Consider the following 21786-nt stretch of genomic DNA (forward strand, 5'->3'; position numbering starts at 1 on the left):
ACATCCAGGCATCCATGAAAATGGAATTTATGACATTTAATGGAGTTAGAAGTTAGCAGGAAGTTAGCTCGCTAGCTTCTATCTAAATACAATATAGCATGTCCTGACTGCGGGGTTTTGGAAACAAATTAAAACGTACAGCTCAGCTATCACTTCCAGCATAAATGAAGACAGAAAACTAAACAGCATGACGTTTGTAGGGTTACTGAAGTTTGGCTAGCTGGTATATAATGATGTGCTACGTGACCGCTAGCGACACAGCTATGTTAGCATAATATAAACACGCTAACTTTTTTTCCACTCGATAAAAGTTAACGTGAGTGTTCTCGGTGGTCAGGAACAAATGTAATCGCATGGCAGGATGCTGTAAAAGGACCAAACTTTCAGCCAGGAGAACAACTGAGATAATCCATCCACAGTGTTGGGGAGTAACGGAATACATGTACCGCCGTTACGTATTTAAAATACAAAATATGAGTAACTGTATTCCGTTACAGTTACCGTTTAAAAAGGTGGTATTCAGAATACAGTTACTTTGTTGAAATAAATGGATTACACTGCGGTACTTTCCTGTTTCATTTTGTCGCGGGTCAGGACTGTTTGGGTTTTGTTTGACAGCTACGTTCTGTTGTTCCAGGCGGCAGCGTTACGGTTGCCATGGTTACAGGGCGACGCTCTCTCTCTCTCTCTCTGCGACTGTGTGTTTCCTGGGTGAGAGAGCGCCTTTTCGTTGTTGTTGTGCTAAGCTAACAGGCAGAATGCTACAAGCATAGCTCTAAAGAATGTAGCATCATGGGCAGTGTAGTCCGTGTTGCAGGGAGAATGGGCTGCCATACACATTATGGGTCTGTGAGCGCGAGGAGGGAGAAAAAGGGGAGTGGAAAGGTACGAGTTGTCATCGAGGAAAAACGGGAGCTGGAAGCATGTAAATATAATAATAACCACTGCAGCCAAGAAGAGAGCCTGACGAGCCCAGTTGTAAGTAAGCTATTAAGACTCGACTGTACACCGTGTTCGTGTTTTCCTCCGAAAACAATAAGTTCCGTTGGAGCAGCCTTTCAACGTCTCTCTCTCTCTTTCGCAAGAAAAGTTGACCCACACAACAAAGTAAAGCTAGTTTTCGGCTACGAGCCGACAGGGACCCCGCCATATTAGTCAGAGGTCCCTTTACTACAGTTCGGAGTCGTGGACCTTCAGTAACAGTAATAAATCACACAGCAATAGTACATTCACGTTGTTGTAAAAAGCATGATAATATATTAAGTAATCCAAAGTATTCAGAATACGTTACTGTCATTGAGTAACGTAACGTAATACGTTACAGAATACATTTTGGGGCATGTATTCTGTATTCTGTAATGGAATACATTTTAAAAGTAACCTTCCCAACACTGTCCATCCACAATACGAGGTTAGTCATTCATATACTGCAGCATGGGCTGGGCTGTAGTTACATCCTAAGGTTTTAAAAACTGAGCTTAAATAAATGATTAGCGGTAATAAAAGCCGAGGGAGGTCAACAGTGATCACTGACTGTTTTAGGAGCTTTTTGAGATTAAATAGAAGAAAATACATAACATTAAACATGTTAACAACACAAAAGCCATATTAAACGCAGACGACTTTAGGCCCGGAAGCAGGATTCGTCATGTCATCACTTAATGACCGGATTATTTTAATCACCATGTCTCAGTTCTTTTAACTCTTTTAATGTAACTGGGCTCAGTGTTGGTTCAAGCCTTTATTCGTGGAAAGCCCATTAGCTTACAAAAACGGCTTGTACTAAAATATGAATACGTAATATTTGTGATGCTAACTAACATTAGTCATGTTAGCACCTTGACTTCAACAAGCGCACAGTTCTCATTTCACTGCAAAGACGCTTCATTCTTCATATATCCGTGTTGGACAGAGTCTAAATGCCGAAGCTGAAAGACCTTTGCACAAGCACACACACTTCTTAGCTTCGCTGTGCAAAACTATGTGCACAAACAGGAGTGTAAAAAAGGCAGGCAACAAGCCTGTCTGTCTAACCAATCAGAGACCTCCTTACATCACACTGTGTGGCTAATTTGCATTGCTCCGGGATTTCTGAAATGAGATCCAGTCTTTAAGTGATAACGTGATGAATTCTGCTTCCGGGCCCAAACTACTCTGTGTTTAATGAGCCTTTTATGTTTTTTTACATGTTTTAATGCTTTGTATCTTGTTCTATTTAATCTCAACAAGTTCCTAAAAACAGTCAGTGATCACTGTCGGCCTCTCTCTGGTTTTATTACCGCTAATCATTTTAAAGCTCAGTTTTTAAAACCTTATGACGTAACTACAGCCCAGCCCATGCAGCACTATATTAATAACTAACCTCGTACTGTGGATGGATTATCTCAGTTGTTCTCCTGATTGAAGTTTGGCCCATTTACAGCATCCTGCCCGAACCTTCGGGAACCCTCACGTTAACTTTTGAGTGGAAAAAAGTTATTGTTCATTCACCAGCTTCACTGTTTATATTATGCTAACATAGCTGTGTTGCTAGCAATCACGTAGCGACACAGCTATGTTAGCCAAACTTCAGTAACCCTACCTATGTCACAGCCGTTTAGTTTTCTGTCTGCATTTATGTTGGAAGTGATAGTAGAGCTGTACGTCTTAATTTGTTTCAGAAATCTCTCTGTCAGAACACGGTATATCATGTTTACGTGGAAACTAGCGAGCTAACTTCCTGCTAACTTCTAACTCCGTTAAATTTCATAAATTCGGTTTTCATGGATGCCTGGATGTTAAACTTAATTGTTACACCTGGTAAAGCAGCAACGCTGATCATTTTATTAAAGATGAAAGAATTTAAACTGTTTTTAACTCTCAGTGATGCCGCAGTGATCATGTGACTTGGGGACCTGCAGCTGAGTTTGGGCCCAGGCACGGCTAATGGCGTCAGACTTAAAGACCGGATAGCTAATCCAATAGTTATTAGTTAAAAAGTTAATTCACAGACTTGCTATTATATTAGCAAATCTGTGAGCTAACAGGAAAAGGAAAAGGAAAGGCATTTTCAAATGAGGAGTGGAATCACCATTTTTAATGTGATAGTTGGAGAAGATTATATTTTTATAACTCTTTTTGAACAGTTTTATGTTTGGACGTTGCTTTAATTCCATATTCAGACTGTTCCACAGTTTCACTCCATGAACAGAAACACAAAACCTTTTTCTTGTAGTACGTACCTTCCCTGTTTTGAAGTTACAAAAACCCCTTAAATTATAACTTCTTTCAAAAAAACATACTCTGAATATTACCTGGCAGTTCTTTATTTTTTGCTTTGAATAGAATTTGTGCTGTCTGGAATTTTACTAGATCGACTGCAAAATAGTGAGTTTGTATGTTCCCTGTAACCTGCAATGTGGATGATTCGAATTGCTTTTTTTTGAAGAGTAAAAAGTGAATGTAATGTGGTTTTATAGTTATTGCCCCAGACCTCTGCACAATAGTTTAAGTATGGTGAAACCAGTGAACAGTATAGAATATGAAGTGATGTTCTGTCGAATATCAAGTATTTATTAATGGACTAATAATTCATTTTGAAATATTGATTTATAAATAGTGTTTTTATTTTTAATTAAATTGCTAAGTAATAAATTACTAATGTTTCAGTACATAAAATAATTAATAATGAATTTACAAATACATATCTTATTGCATAATTCATTATTCAAGCACAGAATCTCGATATGTGCGACTCTTGTGGTCCTCCATGCTCCCTGTGTTACTCCGGGTACACCAGCTTCCTCCCACAGCTAAAAGACATGCACTTAACTGGTGAATCCAAATATCCCCTAAGTGTGAGTCCAAATGGTTGTCTGTCTCTGGGTGGGAGCCCTGCGACAGACTGGCGACCTGTCCAGGGTGTACCCCGCCTCTTGCTGTATGGTAGCTGGCTCCAGCCCCCTGCGATCCTGATAAGGATAGGCTCTGGATAAGAGCCTCTCAAAGTTATTTATTAATTTTGTTTTTGTTTTTTTAAAAACAAAATCACAAAGGTGTTCTTTTGTGATTTTGCTTCCATCCATTTTTGTAAAATTGTGTCATTAGAGGACATAGCATACATTTTCACTGCTATGCAGGTAATACTCTGCTTTATCTGTTCATAAAGCCATATACCACACCAGTTAGTTAAAACGTGGAAAATTCCTTAAAGACATAAATGAACAGTTTTATAGGGGTATGGGCTATCATGATAATGATCAAAATCAAAGCGTCCTCTGAACACTCTGTTTCCTGACTTTTGTAGCTGATGAAAAAAATATTTTAAAAAAAATACTCCAGGATGCTTCACCTCAGTCTGTGTAAATGGTTTGTGAATTTTGTTGAGATGCTAGGCTTAGATCTTGATGCCTAAAGGTCAAACTGGCTCAGAATTGCATAGGGGTATTTGCATCCTTTTATAATTGCTTATATCTGTACTTGTTATTCTTCACTGTGCATAAGTAATGGTATGTATAAAAGTGATTTTAACTCTGCCCTTATGGATATAACTGAATTAAGTTTTACTTTAAATGATGAAAAAGGCTCTCTGCAGAAACACATAAGCATGTTTTTAACTTGATTCCTGCTAAGAAAACAGTAGAATGTGTATATATTATGTTTGTGCACTTTGCAATTTAGGATGTGCTCTTTTTTTGGAATTAATCCGTTAGAATTTTTAATGATGTTTTTTTTTTTTTTTTTTAATATCCAAACCTCTGTTGTATTTCAGAGTACTATCCCTGGAGTTGGCTTCTTAAAGATCCATGCTCCTTGGAATGTTTTGTGTCGAGAGGCTGAATTCATGAAACTCAAAATGCCAACAAAGAAGGTACTCCACCAATTATTTCCCATTTCTAAAATATGAACTCAGTGTTGCTGCTGTGCTTTGACTTCAGAAGTGTTCAGATGCTGTCCTGTAGCACAATCCTTTGCACAAAATACAAAATATCAGCTGACTCAGTCCAAAAATATCATATCATATCATACAGTCCCCTATTTGTATTAGTTTGTGCTTTTCTTAAAGTGTTTTGAAAGTATCTCCAATAATGTAGTCCAGTTTATGATCGCTGTAGTACCCAAGTAAATTATTTTTAAATTTATTGACCATCAGCCTGTTTTTAATAAACTGACAGCAAAATGTATGTGAAAGAACACAGCAACAGAAAGAACTACAGCTCTCTACACCTCAACCTTTCAAGGCTCTTGAAGTGAATGGCTGGTAAACACAAAATGGAAAAAGTATATATTACATTTTAGCTCTTGGAATGAAATCATTATTCAATCAAATTGCTACTTTTGGGTAGTTTTTGGATTGTTTGGTTTTGGGTTTTTTTTATTTCTTTTCTTTTCTTTTATTATTTGGATCTCCTCTGCAGGTTTATGAAGTGAAACAAGGCAGTAGTGTGGTGGAGAAGATCAGGATGTTCATTCACAAAGTTACAGCTCCTCTCCACCCTAAAGTCGATACCAGCCGAGCACAGTGTCAGAAACCCCTCTCTCACCCCTTCTCCAGAGAAAAACAGCACCTGTAAGTAAAATATCTGGTTATAATTATAAAGACAATTGAAAAATAGTATATCTCAAACTTAGGCTTTTACACATGTTCTTAGGCATACACTATAGAACCCGTGTGTGTTGTGTCTGAGTTGTCCAGTTTGTTGACAACCACAAATTTGTAGCTTGTTACTAATTTCCAATTTCAACTCCAAAAGTTGATTCTGTTCATCTGGACGTTTTCAGTGGGAGAAACATTTCGTCACTCATCCAGGTGACTTCTTCAGTACATACTTCTTATAAACAGTACAGTAAATGTCCTGTTTATAAGATTGGGGAAACCTGCAGTCAGCTGAGACTGAAGAAGTCACTTTTTACTTTTAACTGCATTTTATGCTTTGGTCTTAAACTACAGGGAGTGCAGAATTATTAGGCAAGTTGTATCTTTGAGGAATAATTTTATTATTGAACAACAACCATGTTCTCAATGAACCCAAAAAACTCATTAATATCAAAGCTGAATGTTTTTGGAAGTAGTTTGTAGTTTGTTTTTAGTTTTAGCTATTTTAGGGGGATATCTGTGTGTGCAGGTGACTATTACTGTGCATAATTATTAGGCAACTTAACAAAAAACAAATATATACCCATTTCAATGATTTATTTTTACCAGTGAAACCAATATAACATCTCCACATTCACAAATATACATTTCTGACATTCAAAAACAAAACAAAAACAAATCAGCGACCAATATAGCCACCTTTCTTTGCAAGGACACTCAAAAGCCTGCCATCCATGGATTCTGTCAGTGTTTTGATCTGTTCACCATCAACATTGCGTGCAGCAGCAACCACAGCCTCCCAGACACTGTTCAGAGAGGTGTACTGTTTTCCCTCCTTGTAAATCTCACATTTGATGATGGACCACAGGTTCTCAATGGGGTTCAGATCAGGTGAACAAGGAGGCCATGTCATTAGTTTTTCTTCTTTTAGACCCTTTCTTGCAGCCACGCTGTGGAGTACTTGGACGCGTGTGATGGAGCATTGTCCTGCATGAAAATCATGTTTTTCTTGAAGGATGCAGACTTCTTCCTGTACCACTGCTTGAAGAAGGTGTCTTCCAGAAACTGGCAGTAGGACTGGGAGTTGAGCTTGACTCCATCCTCAACCCGAAAAGGCCCCACAAGCTCATCTTTGATGATACCAGCCCAAACCAGTACTCCACCTCCACCTTGCTGGCGTCTGAGTGGGACTGGAGCTCTCTGCCCTTTACCAATCCAGCCACGGGCCCATCCATCTGGCCCATCAAGACTCACTCTCATTTCATCAGTCCATAAAACCTTAGAAAAACCAGTCTTGAGATATTTCTTGGCCCAGTCTTGACGTTTCAGCTTGTGTGTCTTGTTCAGTGGTGGTCGTCTTTCAGCCTTTCTTACCTTGGCCATGTCTCTGAGTATTGCACACCTTGTGCTTTTGGGCACTCCAGTGATGTTGCAGCTCTGAAATATGGCCAAACTGGTGGCAAGTGGCATCTTGGCAGCTGCACGCTTGACTTTTCTCAGTTCATGGGCAGTTATTTTGCGCCTTGGTTTTTCCACACGCTTCTTGCGACCCTGTTGACTATTTTGAATGAAACGCTTGATTGTTCGATGATCACGCTTCAGAAGCTTTGCAATTTTGAGACTGCTGCATCCCTCTGCAAGATATCTCACTATTTTTGACTTTTCTGAGCCTGTCAAGTCCTTCTTTTGACCCATTTTGCCAAAGGAAAGGACGTTGCCTAATAATTATGCACACCTGATATAGGGTGTTGATGTCATTAGACCACACCCCTTCTCATTACAGAGATGCACATCACCTAATATGCTTAATTGGTAGTAGGCTTTCGAGCCTATACAGCTTGGAGTAAGACAACATGCATGAAGAGGATGATGTGGACAAAATACTTATTTGCTTAATAATTCTGCACTCCCTGTATTTTAAGAGCTGCTTTTCTTTCATTGGCAGCATTTCTTTATCTTTGTGGGACAAACACACAATTATCCCATACATGATGTATTTGCCCAAAAACAAGGTTAACAAATCATCACTTAATTTAATTGTCGTAAAAGGAACTGTCCAATTAATTATTAATTACATTTATTAACTTGAAAAATGAATGTGTGTTTGACATATACCTTGACATTCAAAGGGCTGTGCATAAAAATATCTAAAAAGAGAATCAAATATGCTGGAGCCTACTTCCATAAAGTTAAACAGAAATTGCTTGCATCTTTAATTACATACCAACTGATGATATCCAGGTAAGTAAATCTCCAAAGGTTTATTCTGTTCATCTGGACGTAGCATTTTCAGTGGGAGAAACGTTTCGTCACTCATCCAGGACTGCCTAGAGCTTGGACGTCAGTATGAGCAAACAGCACGTAAGATGGCGGATAACAGGAACCACCTGAGATTCAGCCTCAGATGCCGACAAAACAGGATTACTCCTAAAAGTCTGCAAATGAGCTCTTCAGTTAAAGGCTTCCGGGCAACAAAAATCCTCCAGAAGGCACAGCATCAGCTGCTTAATGAACGGGTGAGGCAAACAAATTTTACCATCGACGTGCTAAAATCTCAAGAAGAGCGGATGCGACAGAGACTGACAATGCTTCTAGATGAGAATACTCTTAAAAAGGTGTTTGACTACACTGAGAAGGCTCGTCTAGCACAGCACACGAAGTCTCAGACCAGGCAACAAAGGAATTTTGACTTACTTGTTGTATGTCGGAAACCATGGCAAAATACGGAGAGTGTCCTCAACAGCCAGAAGAGAGAAGGATGCAACACCGATGTGGACAAGTGGGTGAAGAATTTGTCTGACAGACAGATCACCCAAACAGAGAAAAACATCCTTGCTAAAGGGTTGAATTTTGCTGTCATGCCGAGACAAATCCCGCTAGTGGACCTGATCACAGCCACAGAAACAGCAATTTGAAACAACAATATTGCAGAAGTGGAAGCAGAGCAACTACGGACGAAAGTTTTAGCCTGTCTCAGCAATGCAAAGCCCCCAGCGTCCAACATCACCATGGAGGAGAGGAAGGCACTCACATCACTTAGTAATGACAACAACATCATCATCCTTCCGGCAGACAACTGTCACTGCTCAATCATGAAAATACTTATGAGCCCCTGAAACGAGACCCAGGTAGTGGTTATAGGAAGAGGGTGATAGACCGTCTGAAGCAGTTAGAACAAGACAATGTTGTTGACCGGACCTCATACCACAGGCTGTACCCAGGGGGGTCTACACCAAGTCTGTATGGTTTACCAAAGATACATAAACAGGACGCACCTTTAAGACCGATTGTCTGTATGATTAACTCGGTCAAGCCCAAGACAAGGTCTAGAGTGTGGCCCTTGCGTGTTGGCCCAGACACAAATTGTGTGAAGTTTAAGGAATCAAGTACATTCAAGAAATCTTTGACCCAGGGGTTTATCCTCACAACACAGATGAATATTAAAGTCCCCCACTATAAGAATCCTTTCATAGTGAGTGATAAAACATGTCAAGAAGTCTGAAAATTACGAAGTAAACAAGTCATTATATTTAGGTGGACGATAGATGACTATAATTAGAACCACAGGACAGCCTAAAGTCAGAAGTTGGGACTCAAATGAGGTAAAAACACCAGGACTTTGTTTTAAATGCAAACAGATACAGTCTTTGATGATAGAGGCTACCCCGCCTCCCCTCCCACACAACCTGGGGGAGCTGAAGAAGCTGGCATCGGTGGGGCAGAGTTCCAGCAAGGGTGCCACTTACCAACGCGCAGCCATGTCTCAGTTAGGAGCATGGCATCCAGCTTATGAGTACCAAAGAAGTCCCGAAGAACATGAGTTCTATTTGATACGGATCTTGCGTTTAAGAGAGCTAATTTAACTCTCTGTCCATCCGTGGCAGCAGGCAGTATTTGTAGGTTGTTCATATTTGCTCCACCGCTCCTCGTATCCCGTCGGCATGGCGACCAATGAAGCAGCCTCGGGTGAGCGTGCTCCGATGACGTCGGGTAAATAGGAAGAAGGCAGCGCTGTTTGAGGCCAAAATAAAGTCCTAAACAGCCAGGGTCACCGATGGTAAGGACCCGCCGCATCCGAGTTCTGACCCGAACACGCTTCCCAGAGCGTGTGCCGCGCATTCGCACTGCCGTTTCAAAGGATTCCAGGGGGGATCACGGCGATGTAGTTCCCCCGGTACCGACGCCAGAGCGAGTCCTCCACATCGCTCGCTAACGCTGGAGAGCTTCAGTAGTGAGTCACGGATGTAAAGCAGCGTCTGTCGCTCATATACCAACAGGGAGTGAGTTTTTAAAACTAGCAGGGACACCACTAAGAACATAAAACGTAAACATTGCAGAACCGAGAGACGGCGTGCCATGACATCCGGCGCCATCTTCAATCTATTATTTAAAACAAAATTAAAATGAAGACAACAAAGTAGTTGACCCTATGTGAAATTTGCAAGTAAGCTTGCTTACTGGTTTGAGTTTCCAAAAATTCAGTGACGATATATTCAACAGGGATTCAAACCTTACCCAGGGCACCACCCTAGAGCCAATTCATTTGAAAGCATGTAGGCCTTAACCCATAGGGCCTGGCTGGGCTCAGCTTATATAGGTAAAGACCTACAGATCCCGTATTTTGTGGATTAGTGTACAGTTGAAGGTCTTGGTGATCTAATATACAGCTCCTTTAGGCATATGGAGTGCCACCTCTCTGGTGTGGAAGGAGCCTGAGCTTATGGTTGAGAAACCTCAACCTCATTTCACAGCCTTTTTGCTGAGGAGGCAGCACAGACCTTTCATTATTTGGTAGCTGCTACTTGTTGTAGCACCAGTACATGATCTACATGGTGGACACCAGAGATGAAAAATGCTGTCAGGTGAAAGCAGTCCTGTTGAGCTTTGTTGGCTTTTGGGATCCTGGATACACCTGTTAGGTACCAACTGAAACAAAACCTTGGTGATTTCTGAAAGGCTTTTGTTTGGTTCAAAGTCATTCGGGCAGACCATCAGAAAATTTTGGAAAGGGAAAATTTTCCCTACCCACTGTTTACTGGATTGCTATTGACTTCAACTTAGGATGCATTCAGGCAGTAGCAGCAATTTGAGTTTTCCTAAACAGTACTGACATGTCTGCTGTAGAGAAGGTAGTCTGGAAACACAGGGTCAGCTGAGATCCCTGGGATGGTTAAAAACATGCTTTAAATGTTGGGGGTTATCCTAGTTATTGTCTGAATTGCTGTGGTGGTCCACCTATTAAAAAGGGGGAACAAATAGTGTGCTTTAACAATTCTCAGATTCCCTGAGGAGCTCTATTTGAGGATACTAGAGAAGAACGTCTCCCCGTTAGTCAAATCTTGAATTCAGAAGTTAAAATGTAGCTTTTATCCCAGTAGTGGGACACTCAAGGCTATTCAAGGATACATGGAAGGTTGTCCAGCCAGTCTTCATCTGAGTTTTGCACTTCAAGAATGTATTCAAATGCATCCTTTGAGATGTACACTACAGGGAGCTTTGGTAATATGGGGTTCTGGGCTTAATGGTTTTGGCTATTTGGACCCTGTGCAACCATTGTGGAAACTTGGTTTTGTACTGCTGGCAAAGAGTAAGACTTCGCTGAGTGTACTGGACTCCAGTCTCTGTCACCAGTTTTAGTCATAATTTATGGATCAAATTTCTAGGCACAGCTAAGAGGTTGAGGATGTTGGATTCAATTTTCTCTGCATCTAATCCTAGCTTTTTCCAGTTGGTGTGATTCTGTTGGCTTTATGAAGCATTTAGGTTACTCTGGGGTTTCTGCAGCCAAAAGTAGAGCTACTAAGATGTGGATTGGAACTTCTGAGTCTGAGGCCATGGTTCTCAGTTGGAAAAGGTTGCAGTGCCACCTCCAGGTTGGGAATGAATTTCTGCCCCAAGTGAATACATTCAAGTATCTTCGTGGCTTTCTAGAAAGAGCCTAGAAACCCACTTTATACTCAGTAGCAAATAGCAGTAAGATAAGAAGCTATAAGGCTGTTTCTGAACAAGTCTTAAATAACAATTTTCAGTGCCTGCTGTACATTGAAACAGAGGCGATACAAAATGAAAATATAGGTTTTAGATTTATCAAGTGACCAAAAACTAATTTAAAAATATGCTAATTGTGTTTGATGTCAGTTGTGTGTTAATTTTAAACACCTTTAAAATGTGGATAATAAAGAAAGGAAGCTCGATGTATCCATTCAAAAACATTAAATAGTTGAATAAATGAGCAATGTTAGCTGACAGAGAGTGTTCTCCGAGGGAAACAAGAACATTACTATCAGTTTTAGAATTAAAAACCAGAGAGAAGATTACTGCAAATCTGGAATCAGAGAAAAATACATTCACAGGATAGACTTTGATATTTCATATTGTTTTTCTAAACTGAACTGAAGTTGGAACTGGCAACTTTACAACTTTATAACAGGAAAGCTGAAGCTTTCATCATGATCAGGTTCGCATAGTGATCAAATAAAGCTAGTCTACAGCAAACATTTATTTTATCAGCACAATGAAAGAGAAATCCCAGAATAAAAGATTTAGAATAACTTGACTAAATATAGGCTGCGCAGGCTTTATGTTCTCTCTATAAGTGAATTTGCTTTTAAAGGCAGTAATAAGAGAACACTAATGTCTTACAGTCATCCTGCTGGGATGTATGGAGGAGAGAGTGGGCAGTGAGCAGCTATATTTGGAGCTCTGACTAACAGCTTGCAAGAGATATCCCTCCACATTTTCTCTGTTACTTAATGTTCGGCTCTGAAATCACTCTAACCTAAGCAACTTTCCTAGTTCTAGATTACAAAATGTATCTTACAAAGCATTTCTGGCTTCATTAGAAATGCTTTTGATTCCTACATATCTCCACAGTTGTCTTGAACTAAATGATGTAATTTCCAAAGAAATGTTACGTTTCTTGGTATGAAACAAGAACACCATTCAACCAATAAAACTGCAGCTGTAACATATTAATGCTGGCTGACAGAGCTGATGGAACTTATAAACAAGGCCAAACAACTACTATGAAAAACACAATTGCTGATTGACTGGAATGATTCAAAATGACCAACAGAATATCACCGAGAGGCTAATAAACGTCACAGAACTGGAAAGAAGAACATGAGATGGGTGGGAGTGCCTGATCTGAAAAGAAACAGTTCATAATGAAATGATTAATAAATAATAATTAATAAATGAAAAAAAAGCCAAAAGCTTTATTTAAGTTGAGGGTTATCGAGGTAACATGGGGAATAGCTTTGTGGAATTCCTGTCTGATATTGGAATTATAACGGATTCACTCAGTTCAGACTTTCTGTATGTTTTTCTTTTCCTGTATCTATTATATAGACTACATAGTGAAAAAGAGCACATTTCACAAACATGCCACAAGTGTTTCTTTGCATCTGTAACTCATCTGTGTTGTTTTCTTTTTTCTTTCTTATCAGATTTGATCTCTCTGACAAGAACAAGTTCTTTGACAGCAAGACTCGGAGCTCCATAGTAAGTATTTGTTTTAGTAGATGGATGGTTGAAGAGTTAATCCTGTATATATTGATACATGTCAAAATAAAGAAATAATTGTTTGGCTTATGATTATAAGGTTCTAATTCTGTACAACAAGAGAGTGGCTGGAATTGAACCAAAACACTTCATGAATCGGAGTTCCCTGCTTTGTTTTCTGTTAAATGTTCAGCTCCTCATCCTCAAAGAGACAAACTGCATTATTGCTACAGTTTTCTTTTTTGTTGTTTAACGGTCAGGTCTATGAGGTACTGAAGAGGACAAAATGCATCAAACCCAAATATCCCTTGGGTAAGAAATCTGCCTTTCTGATACTAGGAATGAATCAATGTGCAATTAATCCTAGTCTCTCTTTGATTAGGTCCACAGGCCGAGAGCGGTCTTGACACATGTAGAATTCCCCATCATGTCCATTTTATATATCAGTACAATAGCTGAAATATTAGATAATGAACGTCAATAATCCCACAGAGGATTTTTGACTGTGTGAGAAACAGAATTGTACTGAAAAAACTCCTTTATTCTAACACGAAAAAACAGCCTAACACAGTGAAACAATTTTTAAAGTCCACTTCTAGGTTTTAACAGCACCTGAAGAAAAATATTAAATTAAATTAAGAATATAAAATGTAGCTGACAGTCACATAACTCAGACGAAGGTCAGATTTGCACAACAAATGATAATAAAATTGTGACCACCAGCACTGTTATTATCAGCAAAAGTGGCAGTGATCTGCACAACTGTACAAAATACAGAAACTCTGTGGGACAGCAGCTTTGCACTAGCTTTTATTTATGAGCGATTTACTGAATATGTTGATGATCAGAGCCGACTGTGACATTATGCTCAAAAGCAACTGAAGGGCTTCAGATAACGAACTAATGGTTGATCATGCACTCTTTTCTGCATTTAATTATACAACGTGTGTGTGTGTGTGCGTGTGTGTGTGTGTGTGTGTGTGTGTGTGTGTGTGTGTGTGTGTGTGTGTGTGTGTGTGTGTGTGTTTCTGAATTATAATTCTGTTAAATGTGCCTTCATGCAGGGCTCACCAGTCTGCTAGCCAATGGTGTGTACACATCTGCTTATCCTCTCCATGATGTGAGTATCACACTTTTGGGCTCCCCCATGTTTGACTGAGAAGGCTGATGTTTATACACCACGATAATGATTATAGTTCAGTGGGTTTCCTAAAATCTACAATTACTCAGCTGCTTGTACACTATTATTTAAAAAGAAACAAAAAAACCAAAACATTGTTTACATTTACTCTCAGCTCTCTCTGTGATTTTATGTATTTTTATGTAGCTCAGTTTAAGACAGTAATATTTTTTAATTGTGATGCTGTAATTGGGGCGGCTGTAGCTCAGGTGGTAGAGCAGGTCACCTAATAACCAAAGGTTGGTGGTTTGATCCCAGTCTGCTGTGTGACTCGTGAATGTACAAGTTGTGTAAAGTGCTGTGTGTGTGTTTTTAGTTCATGGTGTATTGACTTTTATTTCCATGGTGTCTTTCTACTGTTTTATCTTATATCTGCTGTGATTTTGTTGTTTAGTTGCTTGTAAAATGCAAATAAAATGTATTATTGTTGTTATTTTTACCAATATTCCTTTTCTAAATGTTAACCTAAAGTCAACTAGGGAGGCTGTTATACAGTGGAAATGTGTATAATACTGAATATGAAACCTGTGTGTTACAGGGAGACATTGAAGGGGTGAGTGCAGAACCTAATGACAGGAAGGTAAGTAGAGAATACAAATACTTCTTTGTAACAGTATTACACCAAAACATAGTCTATTAAAAAAAATCTCACTTATATTCAACCTAAACTGACTGATGACAAAACTGTGACCTTACACCCTGTTTTTAACTGACAATGGAGTTTGGAAGCTATCGTGGAAGCTCAAGTGAAGTAGAAAAGCACTACGTAATAACTAATAACGAGTCCATTTAGCATTACAGATACTGAATTAACTATCATGTATCTGGATGCACGCTCAATCTTCCAGGTAAGGAAATCACAAAAGGTTGATTCTGTTCATCTGGACGTTTTCAGTGGGAGAAACGTGTTGTCACTCATCCAGGTGACTTCTTCAGTCTCAGCTGACTGCAGGTTTCCTCTTCCTCTGATGGCCATGAGTCCCACTCACAGAGAGTTGGGGAATGGCTCCAATCACAGCATTGTGAGATGGTGACAGATGGACAGTTAGACCCCCTGCTCGATTCAGAGATGGTCTCTCTCTTTTCACGTAAATGGCCTCCTTGACTCACCCTTAAACCAGCGTTCCTCGCTGTACAGGATGTGTACATTCTCATTGAAAGAGTGTCCACTGGCCTGTAGGTGTCACCCACATACCTGAATCAGTGACTTGGTCGTGTTCCTGGATAGGATAACATGGCCCTCTTTTCTACTTCTTCTATGTACAAGTTGGCCACGATGGGTGAAACTGGGAGCCCACGGCACACCTGCGTTTCTGTCTGTAGCACCGACCCTTGTATGTGAAATAGGTGGAATGAAGACGCAGTTCAAACACACTTGATCGGTGCTGAGATCGGGGTCATCCTGTAATCTCTTACGCACTACGTCGACTGCTTCAGTGACTCGAACACAAGTAAGAGAGACGTAACATCATACAACACCATGGTTTCATCTACCTCCATAATGACATCTCTCAAAATCTGAAATGTTGTGGATGTGGTGCTCAGAGCTGCCCACCAGCGGGTTGAGGACTGAAGCCAGAAACTTGGAGATGTTACAGGTGACCGAGTGGATCATACAGACTATTGGTCTTAAAGGTGCACCCTGTTTATGTAACTTTGGTAAACCTTTCAGACTTGGTGTAGCTTCCCTCTGGTTATATTAGTGATCAAAAACTGATCTCACAGCCATTGTTCATGTAGTGGGCTGGTTTCAGTCGTTGTGCAAATGTACTGTTTATAAGGTTGGGGAAACCTGCAGTCAGCTGAGGCTGAAGAAGTCATTTGGATGAGTGACGAAACGTTTCTCCCCCTGAAAACGTCCAGATGAACAGAATCAACCTTTTGGGCTAACTGTCATGTGCTGTCCCCCTGCTAGAATTAGGAAATGAGAATGTGCAGAGCTAATGCAGTCAACTGCTTTATAACTGCATCATATAGCAGTTGGGTGTGGGCATGACTATATATGTGAATGGTTGTCTGTTTCTGTGTCAGCCATGTAATAGACTGCTGATCCCCGAACCCCCAATAATGAATGGATGGATGATTATGAAATTAAAATCTGGAAACATTTCTTTTGGCACAATAAATGTTATTGCAGTTTTATTTATATAGCGCCAAATCACAACAAAAGTGGCCTCAAGGCGCTTCATAGATAAAAATTGATAAATCTGCAAAAAAATAGCCTCTAATTCTTTAAAAAAAAAAAAAAAAGAAAAAAAATATATATATAAATAATAGGCGGCATGGTGGCACGGTGGTTAGCACTGTTGCCGCACAGCAAGAAGGTCCTGAGTTCAGTTCCAACATCAGGCCGGGGTCTTTCTGTGTGGAGTTTGCATGTTTTCCCCGTGTTTGCGTGGGTTCCCTCCGGGTACTCCGGCTTCCTCCCACCGTCCAAAGACATGCAGCTTGTGGGGATAGGTTAATTGGATAATCCAAATTGCCCATAGGTGTGAATGTGTGAGTGAATGTGAGTGCAAATGGTTGTCTGTCCCTGTGTGTTGGCCCTGCGACAGACTGGCGACCTGTCCAGGGTGTACCCCGCCTCTCGCCCTATGACAGCTGGGATAGGCTCCAGCGCCCCCCGCGACCCTGAACAGGATAAGCGGAAGCGAATGGATGGATGGATGGATGGATATAAATAATATATATATATTTGTAGCATGTGATATATTTATTGAGTCGTGCTTCTGTTCACAGCTCCTGTACGAACAGTGGGCAAGCTACAGTGTCTTCTACAAGTACCAGCCCATTGGACTTATCAGGTGAGATCCATATCTGGCATGAAATTGCTGACAGGAAATGCAGTTTGCAAAACCACAATTTATTTGTCCTCTGACTTTAAATTGAGGAAATTAATTTTAATCAGATAGGTCTTGTAATTATGACTTTAATAGTGGCATACATGACCTATTTACATGGAATTAAGCTCAACTATTAAGGAATCACAGTTAATTTTGCAGTGATGGATTTGACAGTGATGTGACCTCTGTATCTCCTCTCACCCAGGAAATATTTTGGGGAAAAGATTGGACTGTATTTTGCCTGGTTGGGAGTCTACACACAGATGCTGATCCCTGCTGCCATCATTGGAGTAATTGTATTTCTCTATGGCTGTGCTACTGTCGATGATAACATACCTAGGTACGCTGGACATATTTATTTATTTTTTATTGCCTTTATTGCAAGTGTCAGCTTGCTATGATTCCAATTTTGTCTAAAACTCACCGCAGGTAGGTAACATTTTTGTGATTTTATTTTATTTTATTTTATTTGTGACCTGTTGACATTTGCATCACAAATGGAGTGAACAAATTTCTCATTTTCATGTCTTAATAACAAGAAGAACGTAGCCAGGAGTACAAGAAAGCGTAGGTCTACAGTAAAGAGAGAGGTGGCAATGGAAAAGGCTTAGAGTGAGTTGTATGTGGAGCTAGAAGCTAAGAAACGAGAAAGGGACTTGTACCAAGCCAGAAAGGGTGTGCAACAGATTTTAGGTTTGACAAAAATGGAAATGTGCTAAGAAATGACGGAAATGTGTTGAGAAGATGAGCGAAGTACTAGAGGACTGTTGGTAAATCAGGAGGTGGAGAGGATTAGTAAGGAAGAAGTGAGAGTGGGATGAAGAGTGCATAGGAAGTATAGCAAGTTGGTCTCAGTAACAGACGGGAAGGTGTCTCCGGCTTTTGGCTTAGACTGATTCATATCTGAAATCTATTCTTTTTTGTTAGCATGGAAATTTGTGATCCCAGAAACAATATTACCATGTGTCCACTATGCGACCAAGCCTGCAGCTACTGGAAGCTGGTTACAGCATGTGGCACAGCCCGAGCCAGCCATCTGTTTGACAATGCAGCCACTGTGTTCTTCTCTGTCTTCATGGCTCTATGGGGTGAGTACAAATTGCTGTCCAAATATATAGGCAACAACCAGAAAATATGCAGACCACCAACAAATAAAGCTCGTGCAGCAAAGCATCGCTAAAACTGTACCAAATTCAAGACTGCATTGTCTGTAAAGGTTCTCAGTCATCCAGGTCATCGTAGTCTAAGGAGCTCGGAACAGAAGACTGTATTATTTTAAAGCTTTGATCTATGGAACCAGCACCTTTGTTTCAGTGTATTTTTAGTGCCAAATACTGCCAGACTTTATATTTCATATTTTATATTAAGAAATATGAAAGGTGCAATCATACAAGTGGAGTCATCAACTGTGAGCAATGTAACATCAGCACATCTTATTATGAACCCCTTATATGAATTAACAAAAAGCATTTGGAGGATTGTAAAATGTACATGATTTCCAAATCCTTTTATAAATCCGTACTTTTTAAATAAAGGCACTGCTTGCTGTTGATTATGAACATTATGTAACAAAACTTGCATAACCTTATATGAACAGGTACAATAAAAGTATAAAATGTTCACACTCTCTATGGTTGCCATTTATATATACGGAAAATAGCAAGAAACATGTTGCAGCTGGTGTCCGAGCATGCGTTGAGTTTGTGTGTCTTATTATGTAGCTGTTCTCTTTATGGAGCACTGGAAGAGGCGGCAGATGAGACTCAACTATGTCTGGGACCTCACAGGGTTTGGAGAGGAGGAGGAGGTGAGATAACCCCACATGTGTTTTAATGCACAGAGCATAATTGTTACCTAGTGTTAATTAGTAAATAGTGATAATGAATAATAAGTTTGCACTTTTTGCACAAGTTCTTTTTCTGTGCAAATATTACTGTCCATCTTTTTAATGTTAATGTGCTAATTATATTTTTAGGACCACAATAACTACAAAACCTGCACAGTTTGTAGTATAAACGTGTGGTGCAAGATGCTAGAAACACAAATGAAATAGAAACTTGAAGTTTGTTGTTGCAGTGCCATATGTTCCAGTTGATCTTTGCTCGTTTTACAAAGTGCTTTGGTCAAACATGAAAGCCGATGTTAAGGTTTAACAACACTCTTCTTCAAACAGAGACAAATGTGGATATAAAGGATACAGGAATGCAGCTATCTTAAAAACACATTCCTACAGTAATAAGTAACATAATGGTTGAGATAAGATAAGGTTCCCACACAAACCTTTAGGAGTGAATGTCTTTTAAATCATAATGTACACAGTACAATTCAATACAATATCATATCGTCATTATATTACTCTTAAAAACATGAAATGTTTTTAACTTGACACGTAAACTGATATCGCTTTTATGTTCTTATGTGTTTGGTTTACTTCACAGGGGGAACACAAGGTTTGACTTCTTTTTCACTAACTGTTACAGATCTGTTCTGACTTTTCTTCTCTTTTAAGGTGTCTAACAGTCTCCATGTGGTCTTTTTACCTGACTTTGTCTCTGTGGTTCAGTTGTGTTGCACATCTGGCTTGACTATCTTTTGAGGTTTGTTCTGAAGATGTGGTCTAGTTAATTAGTTGATCAATACAGCAGTCTTGGCATTTCTAGGACTCACAGCTCTGAAGTTGTCTGACTTTTATCTTTTTTATCCATTTTTTTATTTTTGGTGGGAATAACTTAGAAATGACCACATTATGACATTCTGGTTTCTTCCTTGTCACCCTGCTATTACAGTGTTATTACGGAGCTGTATTTCCATATTATTACCCCCAGTTTTGGCGCTCTTATTATCCTATTACGGTAATTTCATGGTAATAATACTCAACTGTAACTACTGTTGCTACCATTATATTACCTGCATATTAAGTGGTTATTACTTTAGTAATTGCATAGTAACGAGTTAGAAATTACCATATTATTACTCTTGTTACCTACTATTACCCCTTTATTACTGAGCTGTAATAGCAAGTGCTACCAATTCTTGACTTTTAATCTTCTTGAAATAAAAATCTCAAATGCAATGAGGATTCAATACAGGCAGGATATTTTGGCGCCATGTTTGATGTGTATTTAAAATGGTTTAACAATTCATTGACTGAGACACGCCTTAGATGAAGGAGCAACTAAGAATGTTCTAGAGAAGCTGCTAGCTGACCTTTGAGTTCAGAGAGAGCAAATGCAGGTAGAAGTCTCTGAGAAGGAAATGGAGCCAAGCTATGAAACATAAAAAGCTTGTAAGCAGATGAATTAAGGTAAAGTAATTCAGTGTTATTCATGAGATGCTGTAGCCCAGCACAAGGTCCAGTGTAGTTGGCTTTTGACTGACTTTTCAAGATTAAATGTCTCGAACATGGTGATTAAAACGAGCAGTAAAGCTAGAAAAAGAAGAAAGAGAGCAAAGGTAATTATGTGTGGTTGTTATTACAAACGATAGCCATCCCACCCCCATATTTGAGTTGCTAGGCATGAGTAGTTAGGATGGCCTCTCTTTGTCAGCGGGATGTGGTATCCCATCCTTTGGCAGGACTCAGTGATGAAGAAAAATCAATGTTGTGAATAAAATACATCTTTGGGACCTCATTAAGTCAACAAAACAAAGAAAAAACAAAACCTAGTAGAAAAACTAGAATCGGTGATAAATACAGCTGAAGGTTGTGATGGCTTGCATAAAAAACTGAGTTAGTTACTGAAACAGAATTATTAGGGCAGAAATGTCCACGTACAGTAAGGCAGATGCAGAGTAAATGGTGGGGGTTCAGCACGACCTTGTGAAACATGCTGAGGAGGATTGACTTGTAGGATAGGTCGTGCAAGGTTCAGGAACGTTGCAATGCAAATGGCATCATCTGTGTAAGTGGTCCTACTGATCCAGGTCTGCAGGTTATGGGGTTCAGTTAAAGCACAGGCTTAGGTAGGTCCACATAATACAGAATTATGAACTTCAAAATGCTTTTAGATCACTTTTAGCTCCGGTGGTACCTCAGTGGACATGTAGGCTGGTAGAATAATCTTATGTCAAATACATGTATTTTCTCCAAAATGGATCAAATAAAAAATCTCAGTGGAAATATGGAAGCAAATACATTCTTCATGTCGTCTACTTTCTGTAGTTCATACGTCAGTGTTGAAATCGACACTGTGATAATGTAAAGCAAGTTCTGAATTAATGTCTTGTTAAACATCTAGATGAGATGGTATAAAAAATGGTTACTTGAAAAAGTTCAAGCTATTTCTACTTGATCGGTCCACATGAAAAATAGCCGTGTTCAGCACAGACCAGTTCTTCTGCTTACTCAGCTGTACTGGACAACATTGTCATTTTTCCTATTTGGAAGCTTGCTCATGTGTGTTTCACTGAGCCTGTGTGTCTGTACATTAGTCTGACACATGTACCTTTAGGCCACTGTCTAACTGTCAGCTTTGTTTTCTAGTGATGCAGTTTCTCTTTACACACAGCTCCTCCTCCGCTGGGTACACATCCATTCAATTCTGGCTGCATATCACATTCCTTAAGATATAAACATGTATTTCTCACCATTAAAGGAACATTTCACCATCAGCTACACACGTCACTATTACACAACCATTTAATTTCATTTGTAAATTAAATGGTTAAGAGTTAAAATTTGGAAG

General features: G+C 39.5%; 1 protein-coding gene across 5 annotated transcripts in view; it reads left to right on the forward strand.

The window, feature by feature from the left end:
- The window catches only part of ano1a (anoctamin 1, calcium activated chloride channel a), a 57841-nt gene that overhangs the window by 19947 nt on the left and 16108 nt on the right, over window positions 1-21786 (forward strand). For 4 of the 5 annotated variants that reach the window (XM_026180945.1, XM_026180987.1, XM_026180753.1 and 1 more), the window contains exons 4-14: window positions 4751-4849; window positions 5397-5548; window positions 13024-13078; window positions 13339-13390; window positions 14143-14198; window positions 14797-14838; window positions 16998-17062; window positions 17307-17441; window positions 18029-18189; window positions 18823-18908; window positions 19540-19551. In XM_026180945.1, the coding sequence (XP_026036730.1) occupies window positions 4751-4849; window positions 5397-5548; window positions 13024-13078; window positions 13339-13390; window positions 14143-14198; window positions 14797-14838; window positions 16998-17062; window positions 17307-17441; window positions 18029-18189; window positions 18823-18908; window positions 19540-19551 (915 nt within the window). The remainder of the gene's footprint in view (window positions 1-4750; window positions 4850-5396; window positions 5549-13023; window positions 13079-13338; window positions 13391-14142; window positions 14199-14796; window positions 14839-16997; window positions 17063-17306; window positions 17442-18028; window positions 18190-18822; window positions 18909-19539; window positions 19552-21786) is intronic. The other variant, XM_026180826.1, reaches the window with a different exon arrangement.

This window comes from Astatotilapia calliptera, chromosome 1 (assembly GCF_900246225.1).
Source record: "Astatotilapia calliptera chromosome 1, fAstCal1.2, whole genome shotgun sequence".
Taxonomy (NCBI): domain Eukaryota; kingdom Metazoa; phylum Chordata; class Actinopteri; order Cichliformes; family Cichlidae; genus Astatotilapia; species Astatotilapia calliptera.